Below are 17,714 nucleotides of genomic sequence, written 5' to 3'. Positions count from 1 at the left end.
CTCATCTATCCATCAGCATAACTTGTAACAACTTTTTAAAAATTAATACTTGTCATTTTTGGCAAATATACTGTTCTTTACTAAAGATATGTTTAACAAAATTAATTAACAAAAAATATTTATGAAATAGGTGAACAACTCTGCCTGCCAGGGTGCACCATTACTGGAGCCTTTTTTCCTGATAGTCACAGGACACCTAGTGCTAACATGTAGAGTCACAGAGTAATCTCACACCGTGAAATACTATATAATACAGAATAGAGTAGGAATTCATGATAGTAGATAGTTTCAATCAGCAGTGGACAATATGGGTAAAATGTTTTATGGTGCAGAGTAATGCTTCTTTTGAAGCTGACAGCCTGAGAAGGCTATATATATATACATATATATATATACATATATATATACATATATATATATATATACACATATATATACACATATATATACATATATATATACACACACACACCAGTTATCCTTTTTACAGCATACCTGGCTTTTTGTTTAATAAACAAGTAGAATAGTTACTTAGCTTACAGTAACTTTTGTTCCTCAAGATGTGTTGTCCACACAATTCCACTCTTGGTGCATATGTGCCCCATGGGTATGAGATCAGATTCTTTTGGCCAGCAAAATCTGTTGGGCCCATGCCTGCATCTTAGGCATCACAGAGTTTAAGGCCAGAAGCAACCACCAGATCATCAAGTCTGACCTCTTGTCCTCACCCACCCACTACCTGAAAGCATAAAGGGTGGAGTGAATCCAATCATCCCTCAGTTCCTTCACCAACAAAGAATCCTGGAGGAGGAGAACGCCAAAGGAGCAAGGAAGGAGGGCAAGTTGTGCAATCCATGTGGGCAGGGCCGGTGCAACCATTTAGGCGAACTAGGCGGTTGCCTAGGGCGCCAAGATTTGAGGGCGCCAAAAAGCGGGGCCCCCAAGAATTTTTTTAAATGGTGCAGCCACTGCTGCTGGAGAGGTAGTCTGAGCTGCCTGCCGCCGGCAGCCCGGGGCACCCCTGGGGTCAGCGCACCGGCGCGGCAGCCCAGCAGCCCGGGGCGCCCCCGGGGTCAGCGCGCCCCCGGGGTCAGGGAGCTGCTGCGGCAGCCCGACAGCCCGGGGCGCCCCCGGGGTCATGGAGCCACTGCGGCAGCCCAGCAGTCCAGGACGCCCCCCGGGTCAGGGAGCCGCTGCGGCAGCCCGACAGCCCAGGGCGCCCCCGGAGTCAGCATGCCGCCACTGCGGCAGCCCGGCAGCCCGGGGTGCCCCCGGGGTCAGGGCACCAGCGAGGCAGCCCAGCAGCCCATGGCTCCCCCGAGGTCAGCGCGGCAGCCCGGCAGCCCAGGGCGCCCCCCAGGTCAGGGAGCCGCTGCGGCAGCCCGGCAGCCCAGGGCGCCCCCGGGATAAGCGTGCCGCCGCCACGGCAGCCCAGCAGCCTGGGGCGCCCCCAGGATCAGGCAGCTGCTGCAGCAGCCTGGCAGCCCACAGTGCCCCCCGGGTCAAGGAGCCGCTGCGGCAGCCCAGGGCGCCCCCAGGGTCAGGGCGCCGGCACGGCAGCCAGGCAGCCCAGGGCACCCCCGGGGTCAGGGAGCTGCTGCGGCAGCCCGGCAGCCCAGGGCACCCCCGGGGTCAGCACGCCGCCGCGGCAGCCCAGAGGTTCGGGCTGACGGCGGCTGCGCTGACCCAGGGGAATCCCTGAGCTGCAGGCAGAGGCTCAGAATTCCTCTCTCTCCCAGGGCAGGGGCTCCAGCTTCTGCAATTTTTCTCGTTGCCGGCGGGGGTGCCGACGGCTGGGCAGAGCTGCGCAGCTCTGCTTAGGGCACGTGGCAGGGGCCCTGCGACAGCGGCGCAACACCAGAGCTTCGCTTCTGGAGGAAAGCTGCGGCTGCCCCCTGGCTCAGCCTCCACGTCAGCCCCAGCGAGGGGCACGGAGAAGAAAAGAGCCTCAGCAGTGGTCTGGTGGAGCAGAGGAAGAAAGAGGACCCCAACGCTCATGCATTGGGCAAGGTAAGCAAGTGCCTCCCCACAGGTCGGCCGCAGGTGCCTGTGCTCCTGCCTCCTTGGTCCTTGGTTGGTCCCTGCTCCTGCTCCCCTTGTGCCTGGATGGCTGGAGAGAACAGCAGCCTGCAGAGCTGAGCTGCCCCAGTGCCCCCAGGCATCCCCCTGACGCCATCCCCCCCACAGCCCTGACCCCCAGCTCCGAGCCTAGTCCTTCTGAGCTGGAAACCCTCTCGACCTCATCCCCCCACAGCCCTTACCCCCAGCTCCGAGCCCAGTCCCTCTGAACTGGAAACCCCCTCGACCCCATCCCCCCCACAGCCCTGACCCCCAGCTCCGAGTCCAGTCCTTCTGAGCTGGAAACCCCCTGACCCCATCCCCCCAACAGCCCTGACCCCCAGCTGTGAGCCCAGCCACTCTGAGCTGGAAACCCCCCTGACCCTATCTCCCCACATCCCTGAGCCCAGCCCCTGTGAGCTGGGCACCCCTGAACGCAGAGCCCAGCTCCCCACCCAGCTGTGGGCAACAACAGCACCACCCCCAGGCAACGACAGCCCATTGGTACCAACTATCACAATCACCCAGCAACTGCCCATTATGTAATTGCAAATGTATACATACCATTACAGCTTTTAATGTTTTTAAATAATGTATTTAGTTTATTTTCAAATTATTACAAATTAATTTTTGAATGTATTTCACTAGTTATTTTTTACATTTCCTAATACATGTTACTATAGTATTGCAAATGTTTTATGGAAGGGGCCCTCGATTTTGCTTTGCCCAAGGCCCCCTGAGTCCTCTGGGCAGCCCTGTCTGAGTTTTAAGCCCTGCTGCTGTGTTTTGCCTGCAACAGGTAGGCCTAAGCCTGTGAGCGACCCCCATAGCAGTTGCCTGAAGAAGTGCTTGGGGGAATCATGCAGAAGGAGCGTGATATTTGTTTGAGTTCTCTCCTCATGGAGGCTGTGCTCTACTTGGTGCAGGACAGCAGTCTCAACAGGACTCTAGGCCCAGCACCTTGCCTCAGTTTGTAGATTTGTACTGCACCCATCACCGGGCTCAGTCTGGCACCGCTACCCCTCACCAGTGCCCAAGAAACAGTCAAAAAAGTTGGATGGTCTGGTTAGGTTAGTTGTCATGCTGTTGCTTGGCCAGTGTAGAGACCACTGAATGCATAGTATTCCTCTATGATGTTCTGTCCTGAGCAAAATTGGCATGTTATGAGGTAGTGCCTGTGAGGGACAGGCGTCTGTTTATGTATCCAGCCATCATGTCTTAGGTCTTCTTGGGGGGGAGCTTTTCCATCCTGCTTTCATTGGTGACATCTGTGATGCTCTGGTAGACATCTATGAAGACAATACTCTGACAGGATCATCTGGCAATACATCACGAGTTGATGCAAAGGCTCTTACAAAAGCCATTTCTAGTTTCAAGTTTCTTGTTTCTCTTGTTTTGTGGTATGACATATTGTTTGAGATCAACATAACTAGCAAACAACTTCAGGCAAAAGAATTTGATATATGTGATGCCGTTAATCAACTTGGAGAAACTAAGAAGTTTCTTGTGGGCCGCAGAAGTGATGCAGCCTTTGAGAAAACATTGGTAGATGCAGGTGAACTTGCGGAGGAGTTGGATGTACCGGCACTTTTTGAACCAGATCCAATCCGTATTAGAAAGAAGAGGAAGCAGTTCACATAGGAAGCAGATGACGAACCTATTTATGATCCGAAAGAAAAATTCAAAGTGAACTTTTACTTTGCAGTCATTGACACAGCAATACATTCGGTTGAAGAAAGATTCACATTGATGCAGCAAATTAGTTCAGTATTTGGCTTCATATATGATGTTTACAGTTTGCAAAATAAAACACCAAAGCAAATTATGGAACATTGCTTGAATCTGGAGAAAGCTTTGCAACATGGTGAATCCAAAGATATTGACGCCTTTGACTTGTGCAGTGAATTGCAAGCTATTGCAAGACGAGTCCAAAGGAGTTCATCACTGCAAGATGTATTGAACTTCATATGGGAAAATAAGCTGACAGATAGTGTCCCTAACACAGTTATTGCTCTTCGCATCCTCGACTCTCCCAGTTTCTGTGGCTAGTGGTGAGCGAAGCTTCTCGAAGCTCAAGTTGATGAAAACATATATGCGAACATCAATGTTGCAACAAAGACTTGTTGGGCTATCTACCTTGTCAATAGAACATGACATTGCTCACAGCATTGACTTGGAGGAACTTGTTTCTAAATTTGCTAAACTTAAAGCGCGGAAACATAAATTCTAAATTATAACATGTTACTCTGTGACCGTGTATTGTGTATAATGTATGTGATTTGGGGGGGGAGGGGCGCAAGATGGAAGTTTTGCCTAGGGCGCAAAATATCCTTGCACCAGCCCTGCATGTGGGCAACACATCTCAAAGAATCACAATTACTGCCGGGTATGCAACTGTTCTTTCTTCTTCAAGTGAGTGTCTAGCACTGCTGGTGACTAACAAGCAGTTGTCAGTTTGCTTGAAGGTGGGTTGTAGGAGTCCTCCTCGAACAATGAGAGCAAGACAGCCCTACCAAAACAGGGATCTGAACTGGAAGATTCTACCAAAGAATAGTGTCTTGTAAAGGTGTGGACTGAGCTTCACATATCTGGTCTCTTTGCTACCCACAGGCTGGACTATACAGCCACAAGAACACATGTGATGTTGTAATGTCATCATCACATATAATGGACAGCCTGTAGTTGGCAGGAATATGAGTACCGAGGGGGGGTATCAGGAGGGATGTTCCCTATGAGTAATAAATCTTTTCCTGCTACCTCTTATGGAATTGCCCCTTCAGTCTCCTCCTGATTCCGTTGTGCCACACCCGAGGGGAGATGAATGGAAGAGGACTCCCTGATGTTTCTAGATGGGGATGAGGAGCAGTAAATGTCATCTAAGGGATGGGCCATTCTATCTGGGTCTTGTCTTGTCTCTGGGGGGAAAAGGTTGGTGTGATGGACTGATATATATTTGTACATGTCTGTATCAAATTGTGACCTTTCCTTGACACCACCATTTTGAAGAACATGACTTGCATTTTGAGTGTGTAGCTGTGATTGCCTAGAGATTGCAAGGATAGACCAAGGCAACTTATTTTAATGCCAGTCACCCCCATGAACTGACTAACACAAGAGTTGCCATGGTGACTGTCAGAACAATTGAGTTTGCTAAAGAGTGGCCAGATTAAAGGAAACTGGTTCTTCCGGTTTGTCTGCAGGGGAAACTAGGACTTTAAATACCTAACTGGGGTTTTGAAGTTGGTCAGGGAGTCACATGAGAGAGGGGACAGAAATTTTAAGAGCACGGTTTGCTCAGTTCCTCACTTTCTCAGCAGCCAAACAACAGAAGGAATACATGGTTCAGAGGGCTGAAAGGGCCAACCTGCCTGACATACAGACTGGACTTAAGTACTCATCAGAAGGGGTGAACACAGACTCAAGGGAAAAGCCTACAGGCTTTTGTTGTTCTGTCTAAAGACCCGTAACTCTCGTATGCTTTGTTACTGTGGTTTTAGAAACCCATGTGCGAAGCCTGTGTTCCTTGCTTTACCTGCCATGTGGTCCCCAAAAAGAGCTAAACTATAAACTGGAATGCCCACTGAGATGGACTCTGAGGAAAGCATGCATAAGCAAATGGGGAAGCTTGGCAGGGGGTCACAATACTGGTTTAAGGGTCTAGGGCAGCTGGATTGCAGAGCCCTACATCCCAAGGGGCCATACAGGAGGTCTGCACCCTGAAGTGTGCCTTAGAGGCTCAGAATTAGGAACAGTGACTGGATACTGCACAGATCCAACTGGCTTGGAGGCATGTGGTCCAAAGGTCGGATCCAATTACAACAGACTGATGACTGTCCACTAGGGGTACAGAGGTGGTAGGTACCAAGGCTCCATGCACCAAAGCACTTTGTACCAAAGCTGAAACCTACTGAAGAAAAGATTAGATTTTTGTTTCCTCCCAATGGGCAACATCTAACTATAACAATAAATTAACTAACAATCACCTAAATAGTAAGATTATTAACTAACGTCAGTAGCACAGTGCATACAGAAAAAGGGGAACACTTCAGGAGTTCAGTCTCACTGGCATGATCAATAAGAAGAAACTGAGGGTCAGTATGGCCCATTCCATCCTTATTGCCCTTGGGTGGCGATGTGCAAGGACAGCTACGGTACAGGCACAGCCTGAACAGACACTACTGGCCAAAAGAATCAGGATGCATGACACGCAATAACAAAGAGTTGAATCCATGTGGACAATTACATGAAGAGGAACTAAAAATTAAGAACGCTACAATTACACATTCAGAGAATGAAAAATATTCACAAAGTTCATTTTTCAGTTGAACAAAAATGTGATGTCACAACAAAGCAATTGTTCATAATTTACCTCACTAATGATCTGACCCTACAAGGTGCTAAGTACCTGCATCCACTGACATCAATGCTCTGTACTTTCTAGAATCAGCTCCTTGAGTAGGATTTCATGCCATAGAGCAATACTCAGCTTTTTCCTCCTACACTGCTTTCCCATCATAATAAATACCTTACAGATTAAATCTTCCTGGGATAGTATGTGTTAAAGATGGCAGCATAAGTCTTCTGAACAATCTGAGAGTATAAGCCAGGGGTCAGCAACCTTTCAGAAGTGGTGTGCTGAGTCTTCATTTATTCACTCTGATTTAAGGTTTCGCGTGCCAGTAATACATTTTAACATTTTTAGAAGGTTTCTTCCTATAAGTCTATAATATATAACTAAACTATTGTTGTATGTAAAGTAAATAAGGTTTTTAAAATGTTTAAGAAGCTTCATTTAAAATTAAATTAAAATGCAGAGCCCCTCCAGACCGGTGGCCAGGACCTGGGCAGTGTGAGTGCCACTGAAAATCAGCTCGTGTGCCGCCTTTGGCACGCGTGCAATAAGTTTCTTACCCCGGTATAAGCATTTGTCTACATGTCACAGAAAAGCACATTCAAGGAGTAATTTGTAAGGAGCTCTAATGTCCTGTGCTGTGCTGAAGCAGCCCTTTATAGACTCAGCTAGTGCAAACTATAAGGTATCTAGTTTGCTTTAATGTATATGACAAAACACATAAGAGAGTTGACAAAAGAATTACTCAACCCGCAAAAATAAGACAACTTGTCTTCCTCAGCATTTTAAAACAAATTATCAATCTGCATAACTAAGGAAAATAAAAAACATAAAATAAGGATTGGGTCTCAAAGGACAACTAATTAATAATACATCAAACTCAAAGTGTGTACTACTCTGTTCTGCCAAGTTGTGCCACTGACTCATTTATCCTGGGCAAGCTACTCCATCTCTTTATGCCACAGGTCCCCAACCTACGAAATGGGGTCAATAATAATTACTCTTTTCACAAGAGTATTGAGAATTAATATAATGTATGCAACAAACTGGATAAAAGAAGGTATACAAGTTGTATTATTTAGTGTTTCCGCAACATTTTGGCATGAAATTATCTAGATACCATGTTCATTAGACCTAAAAAAATTATGACATTTACAGGCTGCAAACATGAAAATAAGAAATGTTCTTTAAGATATTTTTGTAATTATATTTTACACTGTATTTATTCTTGGTGTACGAGTGCTTGTTTCAGAGATGAAGCATTTTAAATGCAGGAACGTTTTGTGCACTTTTCTCTGCAACATACTCAGAATTAAGAAACTGATGGCATAACTGGGGAGGCCAGCTCAGTGGTGTGTAAACCACTTAAGTTATGACATCATTGCTTCTGCTCCTAGGAAATGTGGCAAAAATGCTCAGCACTTAAAAAAGCTACAAAAGGAACACAATTACATTTTAAAATAACCTTTCAAAATGCATATAAATATGTTATGCTTTATGTTTATGCACTGAAACATGAAACATTTTGGAGTTTAGTTCTCCTTTAATTTGGAAACTGGAATAAAACTCTCCAAAATACAGATAAGTCCTTTGCTTAGATAGTCAGCCTACCCCCATCAGCATGAATATCTATCTACTAGCCATTAAATCAGACATAAATTAAACCAATGATCATCAGTCAGCAACTGAGCCCACTCTCAGAGTTTTACTTTTCCCCCTTAAAAAAAGAAAAGAAGAAAGATTTAGTTCTTCTTTATACATAACCTTTTTGGCGGGGGGGTCAAATTTCTTGATTCTAAGTGACCACTGTGGGAGGCGCATCTTCTTTTGTTAGCAGTTGTCTAACCTAAGCTCTATGTAAGAAGAATCTATCTTGGTTTTACCATAATCACTCCCAAGGAAGTAAATATTTCTTTGTTTAGCATCTTTCAGTGGAAAAGGTAACTTGAAGAGATTTACAAGATGTTTCCCAACATTAAGTAAGTAAATGAGGAAAGTGAAAAAGCAGAAGCTAAATTAAGCGAAGTGACAGGAAAGACCTGAGGATGAGCCCCAGTGTTATGTCTTGCACTACCAGACTTCTGACTCCACTGTAAAACAAAACTTATCTGAAAAATAGACAAACATACCATGGATTCCGCAAATCAGCAGTCTCAAATCTATGTTTTTGAAGAGACTGCTCATGTGAGAAAAGCCACTCAAGCATAACTTTTTGCAGGATCAGATCCTAAAAACAGGAATGCACTCAATAATTTTACTGCTTAGACTTGTGATTTTGCTTCATTTTCATTTGGCTACAAAAATTATATTTACTTTTGAGTACTTCTGCACCCAAATAGTAGATGAAATGTGACATGAAACATGAACTGCACTTCCTTCAATAAAGTGGAGAGACTTGGCAAATAAGACTTGCTTGATATATTCAGTAAACTGTATATAAAATGAAGATCACATTTATTATGCTATGAAAATATGATAAAGGATAAATGCACTATGTATTTTATTTCACTCTGCCTGTCCACAAGATATATAAAATAAGAATTAATTAAACAAAAACGTTTTACTCCTTAATCCATTCATTGTCTATTAACAAAGGAATACAACTTAGTCGTCAGACCAATACTAAGAGCTGTAATTCTCAAATTACAAAATATTTCAGATGAGAACTGAAGTTCACATATGTAAACTATTTGCAAAGGTGCCTTAAATTCTTAAGATTAAGCTTTTACCTTTCTTTAATGAATGTAATGCTGATGTGAAGAATATCAAATAACCAGGAGGCTGAGGTGAAGCATTGAACTCAAAATATCCTAGAACTCCAGGCTGCAAGAATAAGAATTAGAGTTAGCTAAGCTATTACAAAAGTACATATTTATGGGACACTGCAATTATTTAACTACAGTAAAAAAACATAACAGATTAAACATTGATGGGTTGTTTTGGTTTTTTTAGAAAAACAAACTAGCCATTTTACTCTGCAAGAAAAGCGGATCTTAAACGAACGGGGGGAAAAATCAGCCAATACTATAATTTGGAAAATGTGCACAAGACCAAATCTGTATATCTGTAGAAACATTATAATTTCACAGTTACATATTTCCCATGTTAGTTGTTACATTATTCTCTAAGCAAATGGTAATAATCTAAAATAATTGCAGGAGTCAAGCTTCAGCACCACCATGTTGATGGAATACTTGATTTTTTACATAGCACCATACTGAGTTCTTTTGAAACTGAGATTTGGGATTTAATGTGTCAATGTACAATGAAGTCAACTGTAACCCATTTTCAACATAAAATACTTGGCTTTCTTTAACTTTTTACTATACTGCGCATGATTCACATCTATATCTGAAGCCTCTGCATGACTGCCAGTCTACATCACACTGGTAAGCTATCAGTCATATGAGATTCTTGCAAGAGAAGTCACTGAGAGACTGATTTTACAAAAACAAAGGAGAGAAACACAGATACTATCTGCATTTCCACAAAAAGAAAATATACTATTTTGTTGGCCTGGGCAACCAGGTAATTTGAGATTTAAAGGATCTGTGATCTCTAGAAAGAGATACAAAATTTTTGTCCATCGAGAATGGGTTGATAAACCCTGAATTTTAGTGAGATGAATATACAATTATTTAAAAAAATTGCTTAGGGATATTTTACATTAATGAGACTTGAACTGGTTTGTAGACATTCAAGATGTGATAATAGTGTAGGGGTACAACAGTGATTCTTAGAACATAAATACTTGAGCAGACAGATCAGAATGTAAGACAGCCTTCCTTGAACTATTTATATTTGCATTTGCAGATAAAACAAGTAATTCATCATACACTCAACTTGCACTGATCAGGAGGAACAGTCCTAGAGCTGGAGCTCAGGTGTTGGACTCTTATTCACACTTCATTTTCTTGATAACTGCACTGCTATCTGGACAAAGAGCTAGAAAGTAGGTTTAAAAGCTGTCTTTTAAAAATGAACACTAAATGCAACTTGATAACATTAACATGAAATACTGAATTTTATTTGTTGTAAATGTGGATGGTTATCCTTTCACTGTTCCTTTCACTGTCCTATGATGTAAGAAGATTTCTCTGCATTCACTTTTCCTAGTGAAATAAATTTGTCACATTTCAAATTCTGCCTTAAAGTACAGCTGAAAATGAGTTCAATAGTCTTGTCCAAGTCCCAAATACACAGACATTTGTCCAAATCACATATACTCTTCCTCTCTCACACAAGCATACAACCCCACACTAGACAACTTGGCATGCCTGACAGCCTCTACTCAAACAAGGCCCATGACTGGAAAAGCAACCTGTGAAGAGTTACAAAGGGGTCTCACAAAACTGGATGACTGGGTAAGAAAATGGCAGATGAAATTCAGTGTTGATAAATGCAAAGTAATGCACATTGGAAAACACAGTCCCAGTGATACATACAAAATGATGGGATCTAAATTAGCTAAAAGATCTCGGAGTCATTGTGGATAGTTTTCTGAAAACACCAGCCCAATGTGCAGCAGCAGCCAAAAAGCTAACAGTGTTAGGAACCATCAGGAAAGGGATAGATAATAAAAGACAGAAAATATAATGAAACTACATAAATCCATGGTACACGCACACCGTGAATACTGCATGCAGTTCTGGTTGCCCCATCTCAAAGAAGATATACTTTAAGAGCCCAGCCACATATTTCAACTTACTACTATATTGCCCACCATTGCTGGAACTATGAAACATAAGCAGTTGAGAGAAGCATCCACTGCAAGAGAAGCAACCAGTGAGATACTTCGTAAGGTGGCTTTGATTTTCTTGTCTCTGCATGATAAATTATTCAAATATGGATTATAAAATACCATCACAGTTTTACTAAAATATGTTCTACCTTATTTTCTACATGAAGTTTGTGATCCTCCATAGCAACTGATAGTGAGATATTACCAACAAACTACATCCTCCATCAAGACAAGAATGGTTCTGGAAAATTACTCAGAAGCTACAGATAATCAAAGAAGCACAAAGGAGGCTTCAAAACAAAATCTTAAACTAGCTTCCAGCCTTTTTCCAATAGTTTGACAAAGGAAGTTACCTAGAGGTATAGCTGTATCTTTAAACAAAAGAAGTCACACTGCTCCCACTTTGGGAAGAAAGATGAAGTCTGACATTCTTTTGAAGTGTGTAAAAGTTCTGGATCTCTGTCACTTCTGGGATTCATGGACTACACACTCACTGATTCTGGGGAGGGTCAAATGAAGGGGGATACACAACTGCTACTTAGAAGATACTGGGAAATGTTCTCTTAATTTTGCCTTATTTTACTAGATTTGTTCTTCTGGGTTTTTTGAGAGGTTGAATTACCCTGTGCTCTCAGTTCTCTTTTTAGTGTGGTGTAAAATGGACAGTTGGCTTTGGAACTCCTCTCGATTTCTCTCTCTCTTCTGAAACTGGCTGGTTCTGATTCTGAAAGTTCCCCTTCTTCTGTGAATGAGGAAGAACTGGGGAATGAGGACTGTTTCAGGGCTTCTGGATTTTTTCCAATCTGGTCTTGTCCTGCTGCTTGGACTATTTTACACCCATCTGCCCCCAATCTCATTGGGAGGAAGAAGTATGTCTCCATGGTCTTGGTCTTTTCTCTTCAGCACTAGAGCAGTGAAAGGATCTATACTGCTGTCTGATGAAGGATGCTTTCTTTCTCCCTTCTTGAGAAAGGGAGACGGAGTCACCAGGGATTATCTCACTTTTCTGGGACTAGTAAAATCAAAAGATGTGTGTATACTTCGAGCGCCAAGGTCAGATTTCCATCTTGAGCGGACATACCTACACTAGCTCTGATCAAGCTAGCATGCTTAAAATAGAGGGCAACCACAGTGGCGCCAGGGGCTAGCCAGCCCGAGAACTTACCATCCAAGATGCTAGGCAGACACTCAGGGACGCTAACCCCTCATACTGCCATAGCTACACTCTATTTTTAGCACACTAGCATGATCAGAGCTAGTGTGGATATGTCCCTTGAGCTGTCCTAGGTCGAAGCGTAGACATATGCAAAGTCACTTAGCACCACTCCGGCTGAATTTATCCTTCTTCTTAAGGCCTGAAGTAAGAACCAGAGATAGGTGGCAGTATTAGGGGGATGGGAAGAGAGAGAGCAAGCACTGTTTTGTCCATTCAGATGGAAGTTCCTAAGCACTGTCCAGGAGCACCCTCAGGAGAACAGTGGTGCATCTTAAGGAGAGGAGTATCGGGGTAGCCGTGTCAGTCTGTATCCACAAAAACAATGAGGACTCCGGTGGCATCTTAACAGATTTATTTGGGCATAAGCTTTTGTGGGTAAAAAACCCCATTGTAATTTTCACTCAATGCATCTGAAGAAGTGGGGTTTTTTACCCATGAAACCTTATGCCCAAATAAATCTTGTAGTCTTTATGGTGCCACCAGACTCCTCATTATTCTTAAGGAGAGGAACACTTTAAAGAGGAAATTTATCTTTTGGGCCCAGAATCACCAATGATAAGCACTATATGTCCTATATCAGCTAAGGCTCTTAAAAGTTAAGGAAGGAACTGAGGACTGAGGTGAGGCAGCTTCACAGAAATGAAGGCTGTCCACTTTCCTGTGTGTACAGCGAGCTGAGTTGTCCAGTGGGAACATCTCCCTGCTACTGACCTAGCGTGGCAGAAAGGAAAAGGAGGGAGAATTCTGACTAATTCCTGAAGTGGATAGTTCAATTTTCCTTAGACAGACACAGGCTACGATGGAGATTGTTCCCTTACCACTGCTCTCAAGCTAGGCACTGCTGTAGCAGAGATGAGAGCCAGCTTCCTAACCAGCTGGTGAACAAATGACCCATTCAACTTGCACTGATCAGGAGGTATTTTCCCGGAGATGGAGCAAAAGGGGGAGCTGGTGTTACGAAGAGCTCCTTCCAGCTAGGTCTCCCTTAGATGTGGAGAGGGCAAGTATGCTGTGAACCTTTGTGTCTTTTGTTTACTCTTCTTAGGCCAGTTAGACCTCTCACGTGACACTACTGAAGGAAAAAGTCTGCTGCTTAAGCACATCAGATGGAGGATGTTGCTCCTGAATAATCTCGTTAAACAGCTGAAGAACTGAGTCAGAGATTAACATTTTGTTAAAATAACTGTTAGATGTTCTAACTCAAAAAATACAGTCTGGACACAGACCCAGAGCTTTCTTAGAAGCAGTATATCTTACTCCTGAAGTAATTTAAATCTTTTTTGGAAGGGGGAGGCAGTTGTCTAAAACCCAAAATACTATTCTGCAATTTTTCCTGCATCTCTCAAGCAATTCCAATTCTGATCTCATACCATTTTTACAATGGTGTACATTCACTGCTGCCTTCAATAGAGTTCTATACTAGTGTTAAGGAGAGAAGAATCAGCACTTTCAAATGTAGAAAATAATACATTTTGCAACTAGGTATTTTATCACAGGGTTTGTGGCCCTCTTGTGGCATTAAGTATAGCTTTGCAGTCTATTAATATCTTTACTAATCTATTTTTGTTATACAGTAGTGTGTCACTTTCCCATCAATTTGCTATTTTCATCTTAAATTTCACATAAATTACAGGATTTGAAACATTCCACTCATCAATAATTCTAAGAAATAGAAATAGATAAATAAGATGTCAAAATGAAGTCAAATGTTGATCAAAATTCTCTACATCCTTTCTGACACGATCAAAAATGTTTTGTACATTCAATTTTGAAGAATATCACTTCTGATGTACTTTGTGTCTGCGTAAATGTCTGAGGAAGAATAGGGACACTTGTAAATATGAATTGCTAATTTCCCCAAAATATCACTTCAGTCCCATACAAAATGTGTCCCCTGACACAATAAGAAAAAATAGAAGTATTCTGCTCAGAAATAGTTTAAATATTCTAAGAAACCAAATGGTATTCTGAGATTTTCCTATGTCTCTCACAAACAAAGAACCCCAAAAATAAGATCAGTGAAATCACTACAAGAATAATTCACAGCAAACTGTCTTTTCACAGACCTCTCCCCTGGTCCAAACACACGAAATCACAATGTACACACTGTAGGGTTTTGGTCTATCTATAAAAAGCTGGAAATCAAAATGACTGCTGATCAGTCATGGTAAATATTTGGTTTCTTCTTACTATAAGATATTATCATTTTAGCATGTAAAAGATGAGGGTCAACATCAGAGGCTAGACAAAAAAATAGTGCACTGTTGGAGAGGAAGTTCATAGAAATCTGCTCATGTTTCCTGTTCTCCAATCCAAAACACCTATGCCTCAGGACAGAGATTCTCCAACTTTTTCACAGTGAACATCATCATAATTCAGAAATTATTTCAGGGACCACATCCTCTCCCATCCACAGCTGTACATTGTCCCTGGGCTTACATGGAAAAGCAATTTTAGAAAAATAATTATATATATTTTACTGCTTTTTAATATGGCAAAATTTGAATCACATTGTCTGCTTTTGCTTTTAAACCTATCTTCCCCTCCTAATTGATCTGTTCCTCTCTCACCCTCTCCTTTCCTGGACATTTCCTTGTGTTCTGGGTTTCCTCTCCACTGCAAATGCTGCCCAGCCATTGGGTCCTTTTCTCTCCCCACTACCTAGACTTATGGCACAGCTGCCCAATTCCCTTCTTCTCTACTCTTGCCTCTCCCACTTGTGGCTGGCAGCTTCAATCTCACTGTTGCTCTGATTTCTGGAGTTGGCTGATATTTCCCCCTCTTCCTCTTCTTTACCATAATACAGTTGTCCATAGTACCGGCAGGAGTCATGGGACAGCTGACATAGCGCTTGGAGAACATTCATTTAGCCATAAATGAGTGAGGGCAGGAAGACAAAGCAGACCTATTTTTTAGTCCCCTTTACACTGGAACCAACAAGAATTTGTTTTCTCTGATATAAGAGACTGTCCTATAAAAACAGAATGTGAGAATGTGCCAGATGTAAAATTAACGTTGCTGACTTTGCAAGGACATAGAAGAGTGGGAGAGAAAAAGAGTTTGAATGTGCACTGAAAATATAAATGATGTTTAACTGCTGAATATTATTATTTTAAAAAGAATACTTTGTATTTCTATGACTTCTTCCATTGGAGAATATCAAAGCACCTTACATATATTAATTAAATCCCAGAAGCCATAAGGAGGTAGGTAAAAATTAGTATCCATTTCAAAATGACAGAATTGAGGAAAAGAGTTGTCCAGGGTGACACAGCAAATCAGGGGCAGAAACAGGAATAGAAGTCAGTCACTCCTGACCATCACTTCTTTGCTCAAACTACAAAGCAACACTGCTAGGCATGAATATAAAAGTCTAAACCGATATTAGCCCTAAAAATTTAAAAAAAAAGAGAGAAGGGGGAAAAGCTTTTTAAATAAAAACTCTTTAAATATTTTTCAGTCATCACAATCAAAAGTCAAGATAAATCACCTTTTAAAAGTTAAAAGAATAGCCCTATTCATTTATATAGACTATGTCTGCTAAAATCAATGTACATTTCTCACTGTGGCATTATCATTTTTACTGCATAAAGCTGTAAATAAAATGTTCAAAAAAAGAGAAAGACAAATAAGAATCTGTGTGTATACAATAACTGGAGTTCAAAAACAGCAGTTTGTCCTTTTAAAAGGAAAATAATCCTTCCAAAGTGCAACTAACATATCTGTCAGAACAGAAGAAAAGAATTTGCCACCAAAGTTCAGTCTCACCAATGCCACCCAAGGCTTTCTCATTTCAGTTTAACTACTGCAATTCCCCCTATTCCGGGCTGTCACAATGCAACCCTATGTCTTGCAGCCAGTGCAGAATGTCACAGCATGTCTGCTACCAGAAGTGACCATTAGAAAATATCTTATGCCCACCTTGCATGTCTGGCAGTGGCTGCCATTTAGACCAACCCATAAATTACAAACCTAGATTCTGCAAAGGAATTCATGTCAACATGTGGATCTGCTTGTAGCAATCCCTCTACAAGATGAGGGCCTTATTTCCTGATGTATAATCCCTTAAACAATATGGGACCTAGACACCCTATAGACCCTCCTCCTTTCCACTGTCTTTCTCAGGCTTTGGGCTCTTCCTCATGACATCTCCTGGTGCCACAAATCAGAAGTAATCCAAAAGTCTTTGTTTGCTTGAAGAACAAGGAGTACTTGTGGCGCCTTAGAGACTAACAAATTTATTTGATCATAAGCTTTCATGAGTTAAAGACCACTTCATCAGATGCATATATATCTTCCTACTGTATTTTCCACTGTATGCATCTGATGAAGTGGGCTTTAAGCCCACAAAAGCTTATGCTCAAAAGATTTGTTAGTCTCCAAGGCAGTGGTCCCCAACCTTTTCGTTTGGCAGGCGTGAGACGAAGGACCGTGGCAGCAGTCGAGCATCCGTCGAAATGCCGCCAAATTTCTGGATGCTCGACCGCAGGACACGGGTGCATTTAGATGCCCCCGCGGGCGCTATGGCACCCACGGGCACCGCGTTGGGGACTCCTGCTGAAGGTACCACAAGTACTCCTTGTTCTTTTTGCTGATACAGACTAATACGGCTACCACTCTGAAACTTGTTTGCCTCGTGTTTCACGTTGCATCATTCTTTGTTTTGAAGATATAACATTCTTCAAAATACAATTTCAACTCATCCAGCTGAAGATCCTTCCCCAGAAATCAATCTTGTAGCATATAGCTTCTTTCTTATACATACCAGATTGCAAAACAGAAAATTGTTCTCCACCTAAATTATTTGACAATTGTATTTGTCTGAACTTTGGAACACATTTGGCACAACCTTGCATTTTGATATAAGCAATGGCTACCTGAGGCTGCTTTTATGTTTCAGAGAAACGATCACAAACGATATCTCAATAGAATAAGTGATTTTTTAAATACAGCCCAATTTTAAGAGCGTCTATCAGTATCCTAGAACTCAAGTGCCCATTTTGTTTCTAGAAAGAATATTACATACGTTTATCAGACCTTACCAATTTATAGCTATTCTTAAGAGGATGTTGGATGCCCTCACCTAGAAGGAAAAGTTTGCCAGTTGTAACCCCAAAAAGCAAAAGAAGAATCAAACATCACAAACAGAGATACACTTCTTAATCAGTCAAGTAGCTATGAAATTACACGTTTGCATGAAAGAAATGCAACTGCTTTATCTACCTTTGTAATATATACTACTGACAGGTTCGCTTCACTTTAAATATATTTAATATCTCATGATGTATATTTGTGAAAAACTGCTAGTTATATAGTTGTGACAACAGTCCTCAAGAATGTACTACATC

The 17,714-nt window shown here is 42.1% G+C and overlaps 1 protein-coding gene across 2 annotated transcripts in view; it reads right to left on the bottom strand.

Annotated features, from left to right (window-relative positions):
- Nucleotides 1-17,714, bottom strand: part of TXNDC11 (thioredoxin domain containing 11) — a 105,642-nt gene that overhangs the window by 68,902 nt on the left and 19,026 nt on the right. For both annotated transcript variants that reach the window (XM_050966420.1, XM_050966421.1), the window contains one exon: nucleotides 9,139-9,232. In XM_050966420.1, the coding sequence (XP_050822377.1) occupies nucleotides 9,139-9,232 (94 nt within the window). The remainder of the gene's footprint in view (nucleotides 1-9,138; nucleotides 9,233-17,714) is intronic.

Source organism: Gopherus flavomarginatus, chromosome 9 (assembly GCF_025201925.1).
Source record: "Gopherus flavomarginatus isolate rGopFla2 chromosome 9, rGopFla2.mat.asm, whole genome shotgun sequence".
In the NCBI taxonomy this organism is placed as follows: domain Eukaryota; kingdom Metazoa; phylum Chordata; order Testudines; family Testudinidae; genus Gopherus; species Gopherus flavomarginatus.
The sequence above is the reverse complement of the archived record's forward strand: the minus strand, read 5'-3'. Positions and strand labels throughout refer to the sequence as shown.